The 22,791-nt window shown below is 33.9% G+C and overlaps 1 protein-coding gene across 10 annotated transcripts in view; it reads left to right on the top strand.

Annotated features, from left to right (window-relative positions):
- LOC134264735 (uncharacterized) overlaps positions 1-22,425 on the top strand; it is a 39,336-nt gene extending 16,911 nt beyond the window's left edge. The window contains exons 31-52 of one of the 10 annotated variants that reach the window (XM_062747000.1): positions 300-527; positions 1,184-1,358; positions 1,728-1,769; positions 3,565-3,713; positions 5,945-6,141; positions 6,392-6,569; positions 7,563-7,820; positions 8,146-8,275; positions 8,553-9,176; positions 9,823-9,880; positions 13,112-13,174; positions 15,338-15,376; positions 16,037-16,072; positions 16,714-16,787; positions 17,022-17,131; positions 18,125-18,281; positions 19,493-19,600; positions 19,853-20,018; positions 20,197-20,301; positions 20,619-20,852; positions 21,334-21,544; positions 21,914-22,425. In XM_062747000.1, the coding sequence (XP_062602984.1) occupies positions 300-527; positions 1,184-1,358; positions 1,728-1,769; positions 3,565-3,713; positions 5,945-6,141; positions 6,392-6,569; positions 7,563-7,820; positions 8,146-8,275; positions 8,553-9,176; positions 9,823-9,880; positions 13,112-13,174; positions 15,338-15,376; positions 16,037-16,072; positions 16,714-16,787; positions 17,022-17,131; positions 18,125-18,281; positions 19,493-19,600; positions 19,853-20,018; positions 20,197-20,301; positions 20,619-20,852; positions 21,334-21,544; positions 21,914-22,063 (3,492 nt within the window). In that variant the 3' untranslated portion in view covers positions 22,064-22,425. Of the gene's footprint in view, positions 1-299; positions 573-1,183; positions 1,359-1,727; positions 1,770-3,564; positions 3,714-5,944; positions 6,142-6,391; positions 6,570-7,562; positions 7,821-8,145; positions 8,276-8,552; positions 9,177-9,822; positions 9,881-13,111; positions 13,175-15,337; positions 15,377-16,036; positions 16,073-16,713; positions 16,788-17,021; positions 17,132-18,124; positions 18,282-19,492; positions 19,601-19,852; positions 20,019-20,196; positions 20,302-20,618; positions 20,853-21,333; positions 21,545-21,913 lie in introns of all 10 variants that reach the window. The other 9 variants (XM_062746996.1, XM_062746995.1, XM_062747002.1 and 6 more) reach the window with 9 other exon arrangements.
- Positions 22,426-22,791: the final 366 nt, after the last annotated feature.

Genomic DNA, 22,791 nt, shown 5'->3' with positions numbered 1-22,791 from the left:
TTTGGCTAGTTTTCGTAGCTGGAAGTTGAGTTTAGATTTGATTGGCTAGTTTCTGTATCTGGCACACTTGTACAGGTTTGATTGGATAGCTACTGTAGCTGGCAGATTTTGTACACATTTGATTGGCTTGTTTCTATAGCTGGCACACTTGTACAAATTTGATTAGTTAGTTTCTGAAGCTGATAGATTTGTACACATTTGATTGGCTTGTTTCTATAGCTGGCACACTTGTACAAATTTGATTAGTTAGTTTCTGAAGCTGATAGATTTGTACACATTTGATTGGCTTGTTTCTATAGCTGGCCCGCAGGTACAGATTTGATGCAGGAGAGTCAGACAATGAAAGTGAGGCTGATGAACCAATAGTAGAACGTCCCTGTAACCGTGGCAGGAACAAAAAAAGCAAGAAGGTGAAGAAGAAGGTGGTAGATGACTGGAGTGATGGAAGCGATGATGACGATGAGGACGAAGAAGTCATCGATGACTTAATGGAGGATGACTCGGGCGTAGAAATGGCCGAGTCACTGGTAGGGAGTCAGTTCTCTCTGCTTGCTTCTGGCAAACCGCTTCAGGTAGATATGGTAGTTATGCTCTGACTCACCCGGTGAACCGTGTCCTGTCTGTGTCCACCACACGCTTGCTGCTTCTGTTGCCTGTGTTGTGTAGAACTGTTGGTGTTGTATTGTGTCCTACAAAGCACCTGTGCAATGTGATGTTGAATGGTGAACTAACTGTTTGTTTTATTTCTAACTTCTTGATTTCAGTTTGATTGTTTTATAATTACATGTACATTCATTATAAGGTAATTCTTCTTCATGCATTATGTTTATGCTAATCTCGCATTCTGTAATAAAACTGATATTGTGGGCTTCTTTGTTTCTTTGCCATTACATATATTATGTGTTGCATTATAAGGGAACTAACTCTTGCTTTCCTTACTCACAGTTTGATTTCTGTTCTAGTTATACAATTTCAGTGTGTTCTGATCTGTACCTGTTACACAGTGTAAAATTTATCCCAAGACTAACTCTTAAAAAAAAATGTATTCAACGTTTTAAAATAAGATTTATTGAGTAATTGAAATGATGATGATTTGATTAAATACTCTTGATCACAATGCTTTTCATGTAAACACACCCTTTGTTAAATTAAAAAAAAATGACATATCTGTACTTATGAGCAGAAGCCATTAGTGTGGGGAGAACCAGAGCCCAGCACAAAGAAGTCTATCCTCTCTCCATGGAAGAAGATGACATCTATGGTCCGTACGACGTCCAATCTGTCCTCCACCTCCTCCAAACGAGCATACAAACCTCCCAGTCACCGGTCAACACCCAACACTCCTACCAAATACGAACGTAAGTTGTTAAAATATATTTTCTAACAACATGTTCAATATTTAGTATACATGTATTAGAATTATGTGGGGATGAACTCCTAAAAAACCTTCCTCCTCTGAACAGTGAGGCCATGCTTAATACCCAAGTACTTATATAAATTCCTGTGTTTTAAAAAAAAATCCCAATGAAATGACAAAGGTTATATAAGGACTTCCTATTTGGTCACAAGAGCAATTTAATAATATATTAGACATCCCTTTTGGTAAAAAGAGATTGACCTGATTTTTTTTCAGCTACCGGAAATACATACAAATTGTGTAAAATATTTCTGTCATAAAAAATACTAATTATACATGTACATGTACGAGCAAATTATTTTTTCTACAGTTCCTAGCATTGTCAAGCACCAGCATCAACATCAGCATTTTGGTAAATTTAAGACTGTTATTGGTGTATTGTTTTTGTTGGTATTGTATATTGTCAGGCTAAAGCCGGCTTTGAATTTTTAGCTCACCTGAGTTTTTATGATCACATGACTGGCTTTCATCTCTTCATCATCTGTCTCTTAACTTTGAAGAATTTCAACTCCTCAAGAACCACTGGCAATTTTGTAATAAAGCATCCTTAATTGGGTGGAGGGGATTCAAGTTTGTACAAATGAAGGGCCATTCTCTCTTTCAATGGGAGATAATTAACACTCAACGTAATGTAATTTTAATAGAATCTGTAAAAAACCTTCTTTTAAGGATATCCGATCCTCAGATAGGAAAGATAACTCCAAAAATTAATATTTATTTTAAAAAGCATCAATATGAGGCTTGAAAAAAAACTTTTTGTGCAATAATTTTCATTTTATTCATCTTTATATTATGGAAGGTTTATGGAAGTCTTTGAAAAGGTCTTTAAAAAGTTTACATTTGTACCCCCATTTTCCAATCTACTGAAGATCATTGTGAAACAACCAATTCATAAAATATTTATACCCCATAAAAGGAAAAGAATAGATACAGTTTTAGAGATGTCAGAGTTTCTTGAATAGAGCCTTAGATACCAATGCTTATCAGCATGATGTGAAATTAGAAGAGATTTGTGATGTCTTGAAATGATAGCACAGCATTTTACACGATGAATAATTGTATAAAGCATGAAGAAAATAGAAGACCTGGAATACCAAATAGGTATAATATTCATGACAATTTCTCTGAATGCCTGGATACCTATTGTTTTTTAACCTAAAATATATTTATTGATCAATTTGCAATTAGAAAATGTCTAACTGGTATTCCTATTCGCTTTTTTGAATATATATTGAAAATTTTCCCTACATACATACATTATGATAAACATTCATGTTTAACTTTAAATAAATACCGTGGGTAAATGTACATTACATTGTGGATTCAGAGATGTTATTATGAGTATTTTTGATTACTTAACTGCTAATTTTATGAACCTGAGGATCGGACTACCTTAAAAAAGGCTTAGCCAAAAAACATAAAAGGATATTTAAAATTATGTCCCCAGAAGATAGGGTGGGGCCACAATGGGTGATCAATGTTTTACATAGGAAAATATAAAAATGGGGGGGGGTGCTGATGAAGAACAGCAGGGCTATAGTGGCTCATGTTGTGTATTGTGGTTCATGGACTTTTGTTTCTCATTGGAAACAGTTAACACAAAAGCATCACTTGATTCTATTTTACACAATTATGTTCTTAGGAGATCATTTCACTTCACATCACACAGTCAGTATTTTGGTGCCTAAATCTAAGATATGCAATTTCAGTTATTTAAAAATTGTTTACTCAGTTTTAAAAGATAAAAAAATTTGCATATAATTGAAAATTATTTGGAAGAGACACATTGAATGTTTTTTTGTGCTTTGCATGCCATATTTGTAATGCTTAGGTTTTTCCAAATCAGTATATAAGTGAGTCTTTTGATTTTGTATTGCATTTTGTCTGTATGTAAAGCTTTCCAACACATTTATACATGTTGCAAATCACAAATTTAAGTTAGATATTTAATTGGTTAACAAACTTGGTTTTGACGGAGGAAAAAAAGTAGTTAAACAGAATTTAAAATGGTATTTATTCAGTAGCATTAAACATATAAAGAAAACAAAAAAAAATTGTCTTTTTAAGAATTTCATAAGAAAAAGCAATTCATTGTGGAAAAAAAATGGCTGTGATTGATTTTTTTTCTGAATGCATATATTTTTCAGTGAAGTCCAAGGCGTTTGACTTTGGGAATGTTTTTGATATCAAAGGACCCCACCCTAAATCAGGGGGCCCAGGGAGTCGTGAGAGGACCAAGTCCTTCAGACTGTCAAACATGGTGGTCGACGAAGACTCCACTGATGTCAGATTTAAGGTGAGGGTTATTCAAATTAAATAAGTGCATGTACCCTATAGCTTTTAAATCTAGCTTCTATATAAAAGGCAAGAGAGTCAATCTCAGAAACTGTTATTTTTTGCCCAAGTGCATGGCTGTTTGTATAGAATGTTCTTTCCTTTATAAAATGTTTGCATTAGGCCAAAATAAAAAATACCTTTGTTTCCCCTAACGTGACCGACCCAATTAAAACATGCCGACTGAAAAGTTTTTTTGCCAAGATCATTCAGATTTTTTTTTTTTAGTTTATCAACTTTTACAAAATACAATTTCATCAAAATGCGTTTTTATTAGAATGGCCGATTTTGTTCTGCTGTGTTTTTCAAGCATTTGTTGGAAACAAAACAGTGCCCGCTGATTTTGTTCTGCTGTGCTTTTCAAGCATTTGTTGGAAACAAAACAGTGCCCACAACCACATGCAATCACAGAGTAATTTGTGTTATAAAACAACGGAGACGTATCAACCTTATGCCTTTAGCTTATTAGAATCCTACACTCTTGAACCATTTTGTTAATAAAATATATAGCTAATTTAAAAGTTAAAAGTATTTCGGTGGTTTTTAGCTCTTCTGGTCAGAGACCAGCAGAGCTTATGCGATGGTAATGGCTCCGTTGTCCGTCCGTCTGTCTGTAAAAAAATTTTGACAATTTTCTCCTACAGTTTTGGTCTGATTTCAATATAATTTGGCACATAAGTAGACTACACTAAGATACATAATTCTCTATACCAGTTTTTGATTTCGATGAACAGTGTTGCCGTGGTTACTAAAATAGAATTTTCTATGAAATACTTTTAAAATGCTACTCCTACAGTTTTGGTTTGATTTCAATATATAAGTTGGCACACAAGTAGACTACACTGAGAGACACGATGATCAGATTTGTGTTTTTTGTTTTTGATGAACGATGTTGCCATGGTTACTAAAATTGAAAATTCTGTAAAATTTTATTAAAAGCTACTCCTTCAGTTGTAGTCTTATTACAATCTTGCCACAAAAAGAGACTTAATAAAGGATCATTATTCTGTTTATTGCTTATGTAAAATTTTATGTCCCAACTGCTACTTTTCTCTTCCGTTATTAGAAGTACAAACCAGTAGAGCTACAGTCTCGACAGAGACTTCTGGTTATCAACTTGTCTTTTAAAATCAAGGAACGGATTAAGCATGGTAAGGCCTGTCTCATTAGCAGACAAGCTAGGGGCTGCAAATTTACACCTATACTCACACTCTCAGGGCCATTGAGCAGTGAAGGATCTTTTTAGTGCCGCCAACACCTTCTGTGACATGGAACCTTGGTTTACCGTCTTTGCGTCCTGCAATGGATTTGAATATGGGGCCTCGGTTAATAAGGTCTCACCCGAAGGTCCCGTAGTGGATTTGAACCCGAGACGTAAGGATCAGCTCCCTACTTCTCGACTCTAGAGCAGACGCTCTAACCACTGCGCCATGCTGGCGAACACAGTTTAAGTGTATTTTTCTTCACTTTGGTTCTTGAAGTTTTGTTGCTTCTTTAAATTGCTTAAAACTTTTGAGAATTGTTGGGATGACAACATCTGATCATTTGCCAGGTGAAGGGCTCCAATCTTAGACTTACAAGTACTCTGCAATATTTACATGTACCACTGAGCAGTGAGGGGTCTCTTGTGCCAGCATATATTTCGACACTGTATGGACCTAAGTTTTTACGGTCAATGCTATTTACTTTATTGTCCGAAGATCCCCAATGTGTGATAATTTACTCTATTTAATTTCAATAAATTTACACTGGCGTGAGCTACTTCACAAGCTCAAATGAATGATATTTATGAATTTATTTATCTTAAATTTTGCTTTTAAACGACATTGGTACACTGTATGATATGCTGTTTAAATTTTTTTTATGTACTTTTCTTATTTATAAAGGTATTATTCTATAAATTTCACAGTGAATTTTCAAAGTTGCTGTCAGAAAAAAAAAATTATTTACCTACTACCTACCCAACTTGAGAATTTAGGGTCGGTTTAGGGGAAACAAAGATATTTTTGATGATGGCTTTATACACTTTGTTTAATTTTTGAATTTACAATAAAAACAAACGTCAAAATTGAGGGCTATAATGAGTTTTGACTCTATGCAGTTTATGATTTAATATGCTGTGAATGCCATTGATTAGGAAGATAAATGCTGATTGTAATAATGAAAATTTAAAATCAATGGGAATAATTGTAGGAGAAGGAAAACAGGAAGAAGGTGATACAGGTCAATGATATGGAGGTGATGCACAAACTGATGAAGGAGGACTTTTTCCGTGATCTGAAGGGGACTCCGTCGTACGAGTCGATTCTCCAGCAGCTACTGACCATGCTGGACACAGACGACGCGGACCTCCACGGAAAAGTCTGTAACTACATCCTGGAAATCCATGAGTAAGTACAAACGTGTTGGGTGAAATTATACCCCAAAAAATAAAATTACAAAGTTTGCCCTAGGTTTTTCTTGCATCTTTAACTTCCATTTTAATTTCTGAAAATGTCACTGTAGCATACTGAAATTTGGGTTATATTATAAAATTGAAAAAGGAGATGGAATTCATGAAATGAACATAAAAAGAACAGAACATAAAGAGGGGTGTATTTTTTTTTTAAGGAAATTAATTTCAAATTTTCCACATTTCAGAGATGTTGGTATATCAGATGTGTACCTAGACAGGATTATCAATAAACTATCCAATCAGCTGACTTCAGGGAATATCCAAACATCCATACGGAAAAATGGCCTGTCTGCTTTATCAGTCATCGGAAAGAGTCGACAGGATGTCGTAGCTACCATTCTACCCCGACTCATCGACAGTTCGGTAATTAACTACAGTTTACCTAAAGACTGACTTAAACGAATTCTGTAAATCAATATGTAATTCCTCTACTTCCAATGTAATCAGTATAATCAATGAAGATATTGGATTTTCGACAGAGAAATTACTATGCATCTTTGTAAGACTGTAGAGGTAGAGCAGATTGTACCTTAGATGAGAAGACATTGTGCTTGAAAACCCTGTGTTCTGGGCTCTAATTTTGTAATCCCAACTTAAATAACACCCAGCTTTAGAATTATCAGGTCAAAATCAATATTTGGACAGATTCATGGTACATGTATTATGCTAAAACTTTTATTTCTGTATCGAACTTTATAAGTAATTGGGAAAACTGTGTATTCTACTTTTTATCTTCCACTGTAAGTATTTTTTTATTTCATTGTCTTCATATTTAACCACTGAGAGTAGTGAATCGTCAGTTCAGAGGATAAAATTTTAAAAACCTGTTAAAGATTCAATACATCTTTTATTAGAATCAGTCTTCATGGTGCTTCATGATAAATGTTTTTTCCCAACGGAAGAAAATCTTTATTAGTTAAAATATTAAAACCATTTGTCAAAATACTTCACATATAAGAGATTTAAATACTTAAAGAATACAGAAATTTTTATCTTTTATTGGTATATTAAAGAGATGAATTGTTGTAATAAAACCATTGGTAAACAATAAATTTTTAAGACATTCATGGATTTAAAGTAATTCCTAGGTGATTTATTTTAAGGATGATCACAGGGACAATGGAAAGTTAGGAATAGTAGAAAGTCCACTGTCTTCTTTTCTGTTGAAGATTTTATCAACTGCTGTGAAACTTGTGAATTCATTTCTATTAATGTATAAATGGTGATATATGATTAACTATAATCTAGCATTGAAACCTTAACTAGGAAAGATTCAGTTTTTATGCCTTTGGTTAAAAGATTTTAAATTAATTTTTGTTTGAATTATCTGAGACGTCTTCCTTTATCCGACCGCAGACTGACATCCGAGAGGAAGCCGCGGAGGCCTTAGCAGCTCTCACAGGAGTGACGAACAAGACAGAGTTGTGGAACTTGATGGAGGAGATGGGCCTCCAGAAGACGTACAGCAGTAAGGAGGATGAGGAGGAGGCGCTGAAGGCCCTCGCGATGAGGCTGGACGTCCCCTACCGCCCGGACAGCTTCACTGACTGGATCGGGGACTGGATGGATGATATGCAGAGTCCCGCCATGTACGACGTGGAAGATGATCTACAGGTGAGTGAAACGGACTTAAGATATTAGATATTATTTAGTTAAAGATAGTGTAAAAGATTTTTTTTAAAAAGGGGGGGGTCATGAAAAGTAGGAAATCATTTAATGGGCTTCATTAAAAAAATTGCATTTGTTACAAGGGGTATTTACGAGTCTGGATATGAGAAACTTTACTGATACAATTACATTACTTTATTGTTTAAAATTCTGTCTAATATCAATATATTAAGAGCACCTGTTGGTAGTCAGGTATCTTATTATGAATTTAGAAGGATATTTTTGAATGAAATGTATCAACTGATGTATTATTATAATTTTTCTTGTACAGCTGAATGATATAGAGAAGGCCTGGGGTGGCAGAGAGAAGAGATGGAAACCTGAGTCCTTATACTTATCAGAATCTGTCAGCAGAGCTTCCAACCGACTCAAAGAGTTGTCCTTTATATCTGATAAATCTCGTAAGTTAATGTTGAGCAGTTGCTTAGCAAGAAAGACAACTCTTCACATTTTGTCTTTTTACTTGGTATCCTTCATGTTGTAAAAGTAAAATTTTAGATAAAAAAGTATTTAAAAATAAGTTCTTAATAAGGGTTAAGTCTTATTCATTGAAGCCCATAAAAAATGCAGATATGAGGATAGGAATTTTAGACAGACATGAAAAATTTTTGTCAGGTGTGAGCTTTTAATTACCTGAGAATGAGTAGGGTATGCATCTGATGATAACTATGATTACAGTATTAGAGGAGGACAGGCTAAGTTTTCTAAGCTTCCAAAGTGAGGCTGAGGAGGACTCCCTCAGTGATATATCAGAAATGGAGGAGAACACAAATCCCTCCCTGGAACAACCCCCGGGGCACCTGCCAGGTGGTATTGGTGGGATCGAGCTGTGTGTAGGGAACCAGGTCTTAAGGATTCCAGAAAAACTCAGTCAGCTGCTCCAAGATACAGATCCTAAAGGCTTGTTCTCCCACATACAAAATCCAGGTACCGAGGAGTACACCAATCAGATGGCTGTGATAGAGCAGATACTGAGGGAGAATCCGGACTTCAGTCTCAGTGACCTGGAGTTTGACAGTGATCTCTCTGGTTTGACTGGGGCTGAGACTCAGGAGGAGCAAATGAGGACTGAGGATAGTCAAATGAGAACACAGGAGGGTCAAGTTAGGAGCCAGGTGGGGTATTCCTCACTACAGAATAAACTGAATGATAACAAGGAGTGGCAGAATGTAGAGAATGCCGGGGGCACCCAAGAACAGGGAGTCCAAGTGGGAAACAATTTAGAATTGACTTATGAGGAGGAAGACAGGAATCTGCAGAAGGAGGAGCGGTCAGTTGACGGTCAGGATGGGAAGGATCTTGGTAGTTATTTCACTGAATTCCAAGCCTCTGCTTCTGACAAATGCCTTACCATGCTGGATTGGAGCATATGTTTTTTTAAGCAAGTAACCTGTTGCATGAGATAATCCTACTCATTGTTCCAGTGGTGGATCTTGAAGTTGTTACATGGTTTGAAGCTTCTGCCTTTTATCTGACTTACCATTGACCAGGTGTCCAGTGCCAAGTAACTTACATCTGTGTATGGCCAGAACTGATTGATTGACTGCATGCATTTAGTTTTATAGAAAACAATACTGATTGACATCAGTGTGACTTCGCTGCTCTCTAACACAATTTGTTCTTTTGTGCTTTTACTCTTCATTTTAAGTCACTGACTTTGGTTGTTGATATTTGTTTGTTTGTAAACTTGCATGATATATGTCAGGAGAAACCTTTTAATCCTTAGTGTCATAAGTATGGCATATAGAGAGTGCCTCTTTCTTAATTCTAAAATTTTTCTTTCATCAATATTCCTTGTCTTTGGTCATCACATATTAATGAAACACACAGAATGACAAATATCCTTTAGATTAATGAACCTATTTCCTACATCAAAAGATTTATTTGTATTTCAATTTTTAGACAGAGAATGTTTTATGCTACCTTCAGTATTAACTTTGTATTTTAGGTGGTTGGACCCCAGGGACCACAACCAGAACTAGAATGGATTTCAGGAATGAACTGGAGTGAGTATTGATAAAGACATGAGCACACAATTCATAGCTTACTGGTCGTAAGGTTTAACTAGAGGATTAAAAGTTAGAAAATTAGAGCATGCCAAGGTACCCATAGATATACCATAGACTTCTTTGTTTAGGATAGGTAAAAAAAACATCTGTGCAGTTTGCTTGATTTAAAAAATGAAAAGTTTGTGGTGGATATTTATACATTTACCTTGTGGTTATCCTCTTCTGTCAGAAAGGTCTGTCTAAGATGAGTTAAGATGCTGCATCTTTTTATTTCAAAAATATTTGTCAAGCTTATTTAGGCAATATATAACTTAAAGTTTTGGTTTTGATTTTTAATCTAAGGATAAAATTAAACTTAAAATTTAGGTTTATTAGTGATTTTATACACATATTAATTATGTTATATTGTTCAAAGGTTGCCAGATTTATGTTCGTGTTTTAAGAAAAAAAATTGTCAAAAACCAAGCTAGATTACATATTTGGCATTTATTTTGGTAATGTGAAACTAATCTATATCTCTTTAAAGTGTTTTTTTTAAGACAGTAGATAAGACTGTGCATTTCACTCGAGAGACGCAGAATTTAAAATCACAATGAATATTTATAAACTATTTTGCTTTCATTGTTCTTATTAAATGTCCTCATAGCCCTCATTAGGTCACTGTAATAATCAAAGATCTACTGATCATTGATAAACACTGGCCCCATAACTTGTATGTAAGTATATAACAATTGTTTAAAATTCATTTAATATGTTAAAGAAATTCATTAAAACTAAGTTTTAGTGAAATGTATGATTATTTTAAATTGACATAAAAATAATAATTATTATGTAATAGTCATTGTAAATATTACTTTGTCATTGAACTGTTTGTCCGGGCTAACTTCTCACCAGCGTAATTATTATTAAACCTTGTTTAGTGTAGTTCTCATGTTAAAGGGTTTTGTTAAGGAGAAGCTGTCATTGTTTGGGTTGATTTTATCACAACATAACATTGAAATTCAAATTTGAATCTTTGTTACATTTTCAAATGATTCTAGATTAGATATTGTCAGCATCACCATAAGAATTATATACAACAAAGACTAAGTAATGTAAACAAAAATCGAATAAACTAGCTAAACTTAAAGATAAGTCAGAACAGAATTTAGTTGAATTCTAATAAAGTTTTTTTTTTTATGAATAATATTTATCAGCATTTAATATGCCTAATGATTTTGCAAATAATTTAATAGTAGGCTTTGGAATATTGTCCTTGCTGATGATATCCTTCAATTAGAGGCCTGAAGGACAATAAATCTCAGAGAGATCAGCTGTTTAAAGCGACGCCCCCTTCACCTTCCCTTTGTTGCTCGGACAGAAGTGTGCCAAGGATTTGGGGAAGAAATTTAAAGGATTATCTTTACCGTTAGAAATCTGACACAATATCAACATAATGGCTCTCTGATTGTCACATCTATTTGTCTTGGTGTATGTAACACGTTTTAGAGAGGTTAACGGAATAAAAAAGTATTTTGATTAGCCCACTTTTACTGATTTTGAGTAAATTTGTAGGACCAATACTTTCTTAAATCTGATAAAAGTATTTCTTTCACTCTTGTTTTCTCTTAGAACTTAAAACCACTGCGAAAATAAAAATCCTGATGCTATCTGTAAAAATAAGACTAAATCCTATACCCCATATGTAACATTACACACGGCAGACCAGAGGCCACCCCAAGAGTGGCCCCTATTACGTATTTACACAGATGTATTACTCCGATTGACAATGTCTTCAAAGCGTGTGGATTTAAACTGTGGGATTTGTTAGTCTTATGGTCTAGGAGTGATCTATGAGGGGTGATGATTGGGTTCTGATGGTATATGAGTGAGTTATGAGGGGTGATGATCGGTATTTTACGAGGATTAAGACAGGTGGGAAAGATGGATGGTAAAGAGGAGGAGGAGGAATATTTACCTGTGTTTTTTGTTAAAATGTGAGTTTTATTGGCAAGGGTCAAAGAAGTGTTTAATGCTTGTATTCTAAAAAATATTTTTGAATCTGTTTATCAGATGGACAACAGGATATTTTTTTTTCATTTTTACATGGATTGATTAGTTTGGTATAAATTTTTGTGTATTTGAATTAAAGTTTAGTCTTGTTATTTATCAATATTCAAAAAACTTTGATTCTTTATTTAGCATTTTTATGAGAAGTATCCCATTTGCACTTTAAACACTTTAAATGAAGCTATACAGAGTACTTATTTAACCAAGGCACTGTGCAATAAATGTGTTAATTTTTTTTCTCTTCAAGAAATGTGGTGGTTAATATGTGTTTCATTAAAGAAATACATATGTATTTAAATACTATGAAATCAATAATTTTCGTGGGTGTTTAATTTTATATGTTTTTTGAGATATTGAGAGACCCATAAATTTCTAACCACAACGAAATGAAAATCTCATATGCAGTACTACTATACATTTTCCGACCAAATCAAATCCCCACAAACCATTTTAAAATATTTTACAGTATGTGCATTTTCCTCATCAGAATTGTCCCATCAGAAATATACATACTGAAATTAAGGGTGATTTTAAATTCTCTGTTCTGTGTTCTTGCACACCTAATATTAATTTTTTTTATGCCCCCCTTCAAAGAAGGGAGGGCATATTGCTTTGCTGCTGTCTGTTGGTCTGTTGGTCCACTTAGTTTCCGTTCATTTTCTTCGCAACCGTTGCACATATGAAATGAAATTTGGTATACTGATAAATTACATGAATATCTAGATCAAGTTCTGTTTTGGGTACAATTGCGCCATTTTTGACAGAGTTATGCCCCTTGGACTTAGAAAAATTTCAATTATTTGCAGTTTCTGTTCACTTTCTTCGCAACCGTTGCACATACTGAAATGAAATTTAGCCTACAGATTTATCAGAGGTATATCTAGGTCAAGTTCTGTTTTGGGTATGATCACACCATTTTTAACAGAGTTATGTCTCTTGGACTTAGAAAAATTCCAATTATTTGCAGTTTCTGGTCATTTTCTTTGCAGAGATTGCACATACTGAAAAGAAATACATGTAATTCAGTATACAGATTTATCATAAAATATCTTGGTCAAGTTCTGTTTTGGGTACAATCTCGCCATTTTTGACAGATTTATGCCCTTTTGGATATAGAAAAATTCCAATTTGGGGGGAGGGGGGCATAAGTGTTTTACAAACATCTCTTGTTTTATTTAGAAACTTGAAAGAATCTGTGGACGGCCAAGGCCCCCAGTCACCAAGAAGAATCAGCCGCGGAAGGTAACGTTATGTTTGAGTCTCAAAAAGAACATAATAATACTTATACAATATCAGAGGAATGATAATATGATATTAAATATATTTTTGTCATGCATAAGAATTCACAAACAATGTAAATTACAATAATATTCCATTTTGAATGGTAGACTAATAATCAAAATTATATGTTTAAAATTTAAGTTTTAAAAAAGTTTGAAAGCTTTTCTCTAATTAGGGTTTTATAAATTTGAACAGTTTTGAATTTCAATATAACTTGGCACACAATTAGACTACACTAAGATACATAATTCTGTGTAATTTCGAAACGGTGTTGCCGTGGTTACTAAAAATTTCTGTGAAATTCTTTAAAATGCTTTCCTACAGTTTTGGTCTGATTTCAGTATAACTTGGCACACATTTAAGATACATAATTCTGTATATCGGTTTTTGATTTCGATGAACGGTGTTGCCGTGGTTACTAAAAATAGAAATTTCTGTGAAATTCTTTCAAAATGCTACTCCTCCTACAGTTTTGGTCTGATTTCAGTATAACTTGGCACACAAGTAGAATACACTAAGATACATAAATCTGTGTATCGGTTTTTGATTTTGATGAACGGTGTTGCCGTGGTTACTAAAAATAGAAATATCTGTAAAATTGTTTCAAAATGCTACTTCTTCTACAGTTTTGGTCTGATTTCAGTATAACTTGGCACACAAGTAGACTACACTAAGATACATAATTCTGTGTATTGGTTTTTGATTTCGATGAATGGTGTTGCCGTGGTTACAAAAATAGAAATTTCTGTGAAATTCTTTCAAAATGCTACACAGTTTTGGTCTGATTTCAGTATAACTTGGCACACAAGTAGAATACACTAAGATACATAATTCTGTGTATCGGTTTTTGATTTCGGTGAACGGTGTTGCCGTGGTTACTAAAAATAAAAATTTCTGTGAAATTCTTTCAAAATGCTACTCCTCCTACAGTTTTGGTCTGATTTCAGTATAACTTAGCACACAAGTAGAATACACTAAGATACATAATTCTCTGTATTGGTTTTTGATTTTGATGAACGGTGTTGCCGTGGTTAGTAGAAATTTCTGTGAAATTCTTTCAAAATGCTACTCCTCCTACAGTTTTGGTCTGATTTCAGTATAACTTGGCACACAAGTAGAATACACTAAGATACATAATTCTGTGTATCGAATTTTTATTTTAATTTTGATGAACGGTGTTGCCGTGGTTACTAAAAATAGAAATGACTGTAAAATTGTTTCAAAATGCTACTCCTCCTACAGTTTTGGTCTGATTTCAATATAACTTGGCACACAAGTAGACTACACTAAGGAGTAAGAACATAAAGAGACTTTATCAACGATCATTATTCTATTTATTGCTGTTGTAAAATTTCAAATCCCAGCTGCTTAAGTACTTTTCTTTTCCTTTGCTATAAGTTCAAACCAGTAGAGCTTCAGTCTCGACAGAGACTTCTGGTTAAAAAGGGAATCTTTATTTTATTACCAAATTTAGTGTATGTCCTCAAAACATGATTACTTTGACAATGTGGAAACATTGACATCCCTCTCCTCTTTGTTAGCTAGCAAAGTTCAATACAAGTAGGTAGTCAAAGTTTCCACTCAGGAAACGTCTCAAATAGGAAAGCTGTCAAACATTCATTCAAAGTCTTCAATATAATAATTAAATGTACAGTAGTTAATCCAGATTTTGATACAAGCATTCACTGAATCATCAGAATGTTACAGCCAAATGACACTGCAGTCTTGCTTATAAACATATACTCTAAAAATTAATTTTTCATGTATTATATACATATACTCTATAATAGATTTTTTTGAAAAGAAATGGAATGAAAAAGATTGCTAATTAAATATTGGTTTTTGTTAATGAAAAAAGATGATTACTTTGTGAAATTTGAGCAGAATTCTCAGGTTTGGTTGGAGAAAGAGGTGTTTGCCCACTTAAATTAGAATAGAGTGTTTCCAAGCATAAGCCTAGAGGCTGATTCAATGATTGTAACCATTATACTGTATTTAAAACTTCATCTAGAGTTAGAAACATGTAAGTACTGTTTACCTACATGTCTGAATCAATGACACCATATAGGGGTACATTGATAGGGGATTTGTTAAATTGATATATGATCTCGTTAATCTACACAGGTCTGACAAAGAAGACACAATCTCCACTCAGAATGATGGGTAAAGTCTGCTCTTATAGAAGTAGCCCATGTTTCTTACTGCTTTTTTATTAACTATCTGCAATTCTTCTTGCTATAAACTGGTTTTTACCTCAAGCTATGTGTGTATAAAAGAAAGTTTAGATAGCCCCCCTTGTACATCACCGCTTCCCTTGTAATGTTTTACAAGATTTATGTGTATAGATACACAATCCATTAAATGTATCAATTTAAAGTGTTTAAATTTAACAATACTTGTATTGATGATCAGATTACAATGTTAAGTAAAAATCAATTTTACCTTTTAACACCTTTGATTGATTTGTAACAAAAATTAGGTTTACCTAAATTTCCTTTCACAATTTCTAACTTCTTGTTTTGTTCTCCAAATTTGAATAGTGGGAAAAGTTCAGAATAGAACACTGTTTTCCAAAGCTAGCTAAACATAATCTTAATTCCTTAGCTTAGTCATCTAACTATTTACCTTGCCTAATTACTTTCTACTTCAACTAATTTATTTAGGTATATATGTTACAATTAATCTGAGTGTAGTAGTTGTGGTATTTATATTATTTAACAGATTTTCTTTGTATTTGACCAAAAGCCTTCTCTCATAGCATCAAACTTTAACTCAAACATTAACCATTAGTATATAGGCCTATGTATATCTTTTATTTCATAGCTCTGGTCACAGTTACAATTCAGAAATGGAGGACTGGTAAACATTGATACAAAAATCACACACACTTGAAAAGAAAAAAAATGCACTTTTGTTTGAGGGGATATGGTGCATTATGATTTACTTTGTAATCTTCACAATTCTCTAGTTCACCTCTTTTCCCGTTCAATTTTTAATTCACTTTCAACTCAAGGGGACAACAAAGCAATTTATCGGCGGGGAGGTAATTTAGACAAAAACCTTGCATGGGTATACTAGACCCTCTAACCCAAATTTAATTTTAGTCTTGTATTTTCTCTAACTACTCAATGATTCAATTAATTCACCTCTTTGCTTTTTTTTATCAAAAAAATGCACTAGTTATTGATCATTAACTCTGCTGTATTTGTGTGGAATGACCAAAGCAGAGGGGAATAATATACTTAATTACTGTAGCTCATATTTCATCTTTTATGAAGCTAAATCTGAAATATGTATATTATGTAAGTGCTTTTGTCTCAATATCTAAGTACTTATAATCATAAAAATCAAACACAAAATCAGTTCCATTTAGATATATTTTTTTGCCTTAGCTTTCTGAGATTATACTTTTTTTAATACCTACCGATACCTGAATATTTTTGTTCTTGTTTTATTGTGAAATGATCTTATATGAAGCTAATTTAATTGGTTTTTTTTAGGTTTGACCCCCGTGACCCTCACCTGCATAGGTACTACAGGAACCAGTACAAGAGACCGGGCAGTGGTAGGCCCAGTAAGTACTCAGTACTAGAGTACTAATGTCTCATCAGTAACATTATTTTCATTATGTTTTTATTAAAATTCGTACAAGAAATCAAGAGATGCTTCTCATAATACCTTTCTATTTGAAAAGAAATAGCAATTATTGAAATATAATTAAATATCAATGAACATATTAAATGATACCACTGTGTGGCAGATTACATAGCTTATTATAATTCTATTATGTGAACCATTATTTCTGCAGTTGTTGGGAAGCGAGGAGGAGCTCTTGATCGGTTTGGAAGACTTGGAGATGTTTCTGATGTTGATGGTCACCTGAGGTCTCAGGGAGAGTTAGATTCCAGTATCACTCAGGTAAATAAACCACTATCAGTATCTCTCAGGTCAGTAAACCAATATCAGTATCACTCAGGTAAATAAACCACTGTCAGTATCTCTTAGGTAATTATTTACCACTACCAGTATCACTCAGGTAATTATTCTACCACTATCAGTATCTCTTAGGTAATTATTTACCACTATCAGTATCACTTAGGTAATTATTTACCACTCTCAAGTTTATTTGGGCGACAATCGATTATGAAAAACATCTCTTCAGTATCATCACTAATTGTAATTAGTCGGCTACCACTATCAGTATCAATCAGGTAATTATTCTACCACTATCAGTATCTCTTAGGTAATTTTTTTTACCACTATCAGTATCACTTAGGTAATTATTTACCACTATTAGTATCTCTTAGGTAATTATTTACCACTATTAGTATCACTTAGCTAATTATTTACCACTATCAGTATCACTTAGGTAATTATTTACCACTATCAGTATCTCTTAGGTAATTATTCTACCACTATCAGTATCAATCAGGTAATTATTCTACCACTATCAGTATCTCTTAGGTATTTTTTTTACCACTATCAGTATCACTTAGGTAATTATTTACCACTATCAGTATCTCTTAGGTAATTATTTACCACTGTTAGTATCACTTAGCTAATTATTTACCACTATCACTGTCACACAGGTTTTTATTGACCATTGTCAGTATCATGGGAAATTATTGACTTCTGTCACTCAGGTAATTTTTTTATCACCTTCAGTAGATAATGATTACATTTATTACTGTCCAAAATAAGGAATTCTACAGTAATTATTATATCGGTCAATGAAACAATGGTAACTGTTGCTCTGTGTAGTAGCTTGGCCTTTGGTAAATCAGCTTGATAATGCCTGTTTTGCAAGGAGTGTTGGGGTGGTCCACATAGATTGTGCTATTAGTATGCATCAGAATTATTTTTTCTTACAAATTTAGTATGTTTATTTAATGAAGAAAGTCTGTTTTTCAGCCTGAGGACATTACTACAGATTCTATGAGTGGTCAGGACTCTGGTATTGGGGGAGAACTCTCTGTGTCTACCACCTCAAGGTCAAGTAAAGGTCAACTGGTCAGTTCCCATCCCTCCTTTTTATCTACTGAGAGAAGTCAAGGACATTCAAGCAAAGGTACAAGCTGAATCTTTTTAGCTCACCTGGGCCGCAGGCTCATTAACTTTTCACATTTTCATTTTCTTCTCAAGAACCACTGAGCTTAAAGCAGGGATTCTGTAAATTACAATTACTTTGACTTTTTCTTCAATTTAATTACAATTAAATTACAGTTTCCATTAATTAATTAAATTACAATTACTTTGTAATTAATTAAATTACAAATTACATTTTTAATTTTTGATTTTTTTTCCCTTGTTGTTGTCGTTGTTGTTGTCGTGTGTCTTTGTGGTTTGAACTTTTCACATTTTCATCTTCTTCTCAGAACCACTAAACCAAATTCAACCAAACTTGCTACAAAGTATCCTTAGGTTAAAATAATTATCAAATTGAAAGGATTCAAGTTTTTTTGAAATAATTATCTCCATTGGCTTTGTCTTCTAAGGGCATGTTTTGATTGCAATTTATAGTTGTGAGGGCAATTTCCCAAGGGGAGATAATTATGACACACACATAGAGAAAAATTAATGGCATTTTAAAAAAATCTTCTTCTTTTACAAGAACCACTGGGCCAGAAAAGATGAAAGTCATGTGGAATCATCCTCAGGTAGTATAGATTCAAATTTGTTCAAATCATGACCCCCGGGGGTAGGATGGGGCCAAAATGACGGATCAAAGTTTTACATAGGAGTATATAGGAAAAATCTTTAAAAACCTTCTTCTCAAGAACCACTGGGCAAGGAAAGATGTAACTCATGTGGAATCATCCTCAGGTAGTGTAGATTCAAGTTTGTTCAAATCATGACCCCTGGGGGTAAAGTGGGGCCAAAATGGCTGATCAAAGTTTTACATAGAAAACTATAGGGAAACCTTTTAAAATCTTCTTTTCAAGTACTTCAAAGCCATTATTAGTGATATTTATATGGAATCATCCTCAGGTACTGTAGATTCTAGTTTGTTCAAATTATGACTGCCTGGGGGGTTAAAATTCAAGCCCACCCCAACCTCAGTAAACTTTTAGTTCTGATATGTGCTTTTTCCCAGCCGATGTGCTCAGGTGAGTGATGTGGTCCCTGGGCCTCTTGTTTATTTATTTCCCATCTTCATACATTTTACATGCTCTTTTTATAATTATTTTTCTTTTTACAACATACCACATATCATCCTCTTTTTGGTGAGCAGTGTTTACTCTTTAGTCTAAATAGTTTTATTGACTTGATTTGTTACAGGGGTTGGTAGGAAGCGTTCCAAGCTGTCTGATTGGAGCAGAACACAGCTGTCTCCAGTGAAATCCAGCAGTTCTCTACACAAGTCGGCCATGTCTACACCTAGATTCAGTACGTTCATTTAACTCTTCATTCTCACTTCTGTTGCTTTACTCAAGTTAAAAATGGAAACCTATAATGTGAAATGTAAAGTAAATCAAACAAAATACATGTAAATGATGTACATGTCATAAAATATGCATATGATTTGGGGATGTGATTGGCAATGGCAAAAGATTGTATTTTGTAAATTGAAGAAAATTGGATGATTCTGTGATATGAATGAAGATATAGATTACAACATATGTCCTGTCTATTTTTCAGGCAGAGATTGGCAGAAATTTTTCAACACTCCTACTGCCCAGGAAAGGAAGCGCATGGATATGGTTAAGAAAGATTTCACAGAGGGGAAAGTGAAGCATCCTGTATCAGCCACCATCAACTACATCTCTGATGACCTGCCCATGTTACCCGGAGAGGCGGGGCTCAGGTAAAATAACAGGATTTGACACTATGTTATGGTCAAGTCAACCATATATTTGCAAATGAACATTCGAATTTGTAAATAATGAAAATTTTTTAATAAGATAATTTTATGATACATGTATTCTAAGAAGAGACTGTGTCATAGAACTTGCTCATTTTTTCTTCTTTAATTTGAATGGTAGGTTACTACACAAAGTAAAGGTTGGAGAGAAAGTGGATGAAAAACATGAGCAAAGGCATCAAGTGGAAGCCATACCAGGAAAACTGAGTTCACAAACAAAGAATGAGTAAGTCAGTGTTTTGATCCAATCACAGACAAGGAATAAATTTTATAGTCTAATCACAGATTAGAGTTATCCTTTGTTCTGGTCCAATCACAGACAAGGAAGAAGTCAGTGATTTGGACCAATCACAAACAAAGAATGAAGAAGTCAGTGATCTGGACCAATCACCGACAAGGAGTAAGTCAGTGTTCTGGTTCAATCACAGTCAAGTTATATGAATGAGAGCTACTGTTTTGGACCTAATAATAATTTGTATCAAGTGCAGCACAGACAAATACATGTTTTCTATCTCATTAATGAGACATTTCATAATGTTTTAGAAACCATGGCCAGGCACAGTATGGCATCCTGAGTATGCAGTGGATCACAGACATTCCTGTTACAAACGCTCCCTATGTATCCACCCCTCGATTTCAACCTAGATCTGAGGCAGGTTCATCAATGTCTCAGGTCACAGAGAGGTCACAGGATGCTTACACGGTGAAATCCATGGGCAGAGAAACCTCACGTCTTCCAAGACTTGCTCAAAAATATTCCAAACTTAATGTATCCAGGTAATTAACATAATAAATATAAATAGAATTAAACCTACTGTAACAATTAACTGTTTTAGCAATTTTCTCTTGCATTTGATTGTAATTTGAAGTGCTCCATTTGTTTTTTCCTAATGCTTAATGTATATTTCATCAAGTGACTACCCGTTAAACAGAACTTTTGAGCATAATCTTAATTCCTATCATCCAATCTTTATAAAAAGACTACATGATAAAGTAATTCATGAGACTATTCTTTTATTTCCTGAGTATATACTGATAGTCATATATTTAGATTTAGTGATTGCTAAAAAAAAAATTTCACTGAGTATTCCACTTCAATTTGCAAATAAACCAATATTACACATTTCTATCATTAAGCAATGAAAGTCATGAAATGTACTATTATTGTATGACCTTCAAAAAATTTCTCTCAATAGATCCAGCTGCTTAATACAGGTTAAACTGTGTGTATGCCTACAAATTTTATTCTATATTTTAGCAGAGAAAAATCAAGAAGGGATACGGATGATGAGTCCTTTTATTTACCCTCAATCCCTGGTGCCTACACACCTGATTTTGTGTGGGAACACCCCCTACCACCCCCACCTCCCCGTGAATCCAGGACAAATGTAGCATCCATCAATAAACAGCAAGAAGAATACTACAAATACTATTCTTTAATAAAGCGCAACATGCAGAAATATACCTCTGTAAGTACACAGACTTATCTCCCTTTAGTTTTATGCTTTTTGTTTTTGCTTTTAATTAATTTCAAATTTTATGCCTGTCTTCCACGCGAGTAAGAAATTTAAACTTGTAAATATGAATATATGTATGTATGTAAAATAATTGTAAAAAAGATCCAATCTTTAATAATTTTGCTACTGTCTTTGGTAAAATATTATGGAATAACACATACAAGCTATTTAAAGGAGTGTTAAAAAAAAAAAAAACAATTCTTACTAAGCACCAGGCTTGTAGATATTGTTGGTCAATGTTAGCACTGTTTTACAAGTATCAAAGTCGTCATTAAATTAAATTAAATTCAGCATATTTATCAAGAAAATGTTTCTTTCCAGAATGTGCCATCACTACCCAAGGTCGACATAAAGCAAGCTATACCCACCTCTAAACTACAGAAAAGTTTAACCAAGATGTCCAAGTTATCCCGAGGTCCCAGTCTGTTCTTCCCTAGAATCACACTTAATCAGCTGATCTCCTCCACATGATGATTATAGGGCAGAGTGTGAGATTCCGTCAGACAGTTTCTTTTATGTACTTGATTTACTTCAAACGTTTACTTCCAACTTTCAGGAGACCATTTTATTTCTGTAGATCTCAGTTACATTCATTTGTTATAGTTTTTTCTTGTTCATTGTTAATGTAGCAGATTTGCATTGCTTCTGTAAATCCATTTTTTGTTGAACATCAAGAATGTGACAGAGGACTGTTGTAAAGGCTGCTTCATTCAAATTCTTGCATGTGTAAAAGAAAAGGCAGAGGGAGAACAATAGACCTATTTAGGACACTTCCTTTGAAATCTGTTTTTTAAGTTATATTTAATTATTGTTATTAAATTCTGTTTGTTGATGATTTGTCTTTTTCTTTTCCATCATCTTTGTACCATTGGTTGCAAAGTTGAAGCAATTTACCACCAAAGTAGTCAAGTAATTGATAACAAAAATTATGCAGATATCAAACAGTAGTTTGATCTCCAAAAAAAATTTGCGAACGATGCAAATCTATGACCAGGGCATAAAAGAGAGACCCCTGGAAATCCCAGAGCTGGGATCAGGTGCCAAGGAGGAGTAAGCATCCCCTGTGGACCAGTAACATCCAGCTAATACTTAATGTACCGGTTCTTGAAACACTCTAAATGGACTGCTTCTCAAGGGGCTTTAATTTTATTGTCAGTAAAACAAAAATTCCTCCCCAGTTAAGTATGTGGTTGTGATTT

The sequence above is a fragment of the Saccostrea cucullata genome, unplaced genomic scaffold, assembly GCF_032062105.1.
Source record: "Saccostrea cucullata isolate Sc308-1 unplaced genomic scaffold, CSIRO_AGI_Scuc_v1 ctg316, whole genome shotgun sequence".
Taxonomy (NCBI): Eukaryota; Metazoa; Mollusca; class Bivalvia; order Ostreida; family Ostreidae; genus Saccostrea; species Saccostrea cuccullata.
This window is presented reverse-complemented; position numbering and strand designations above follow the sequence as displayed.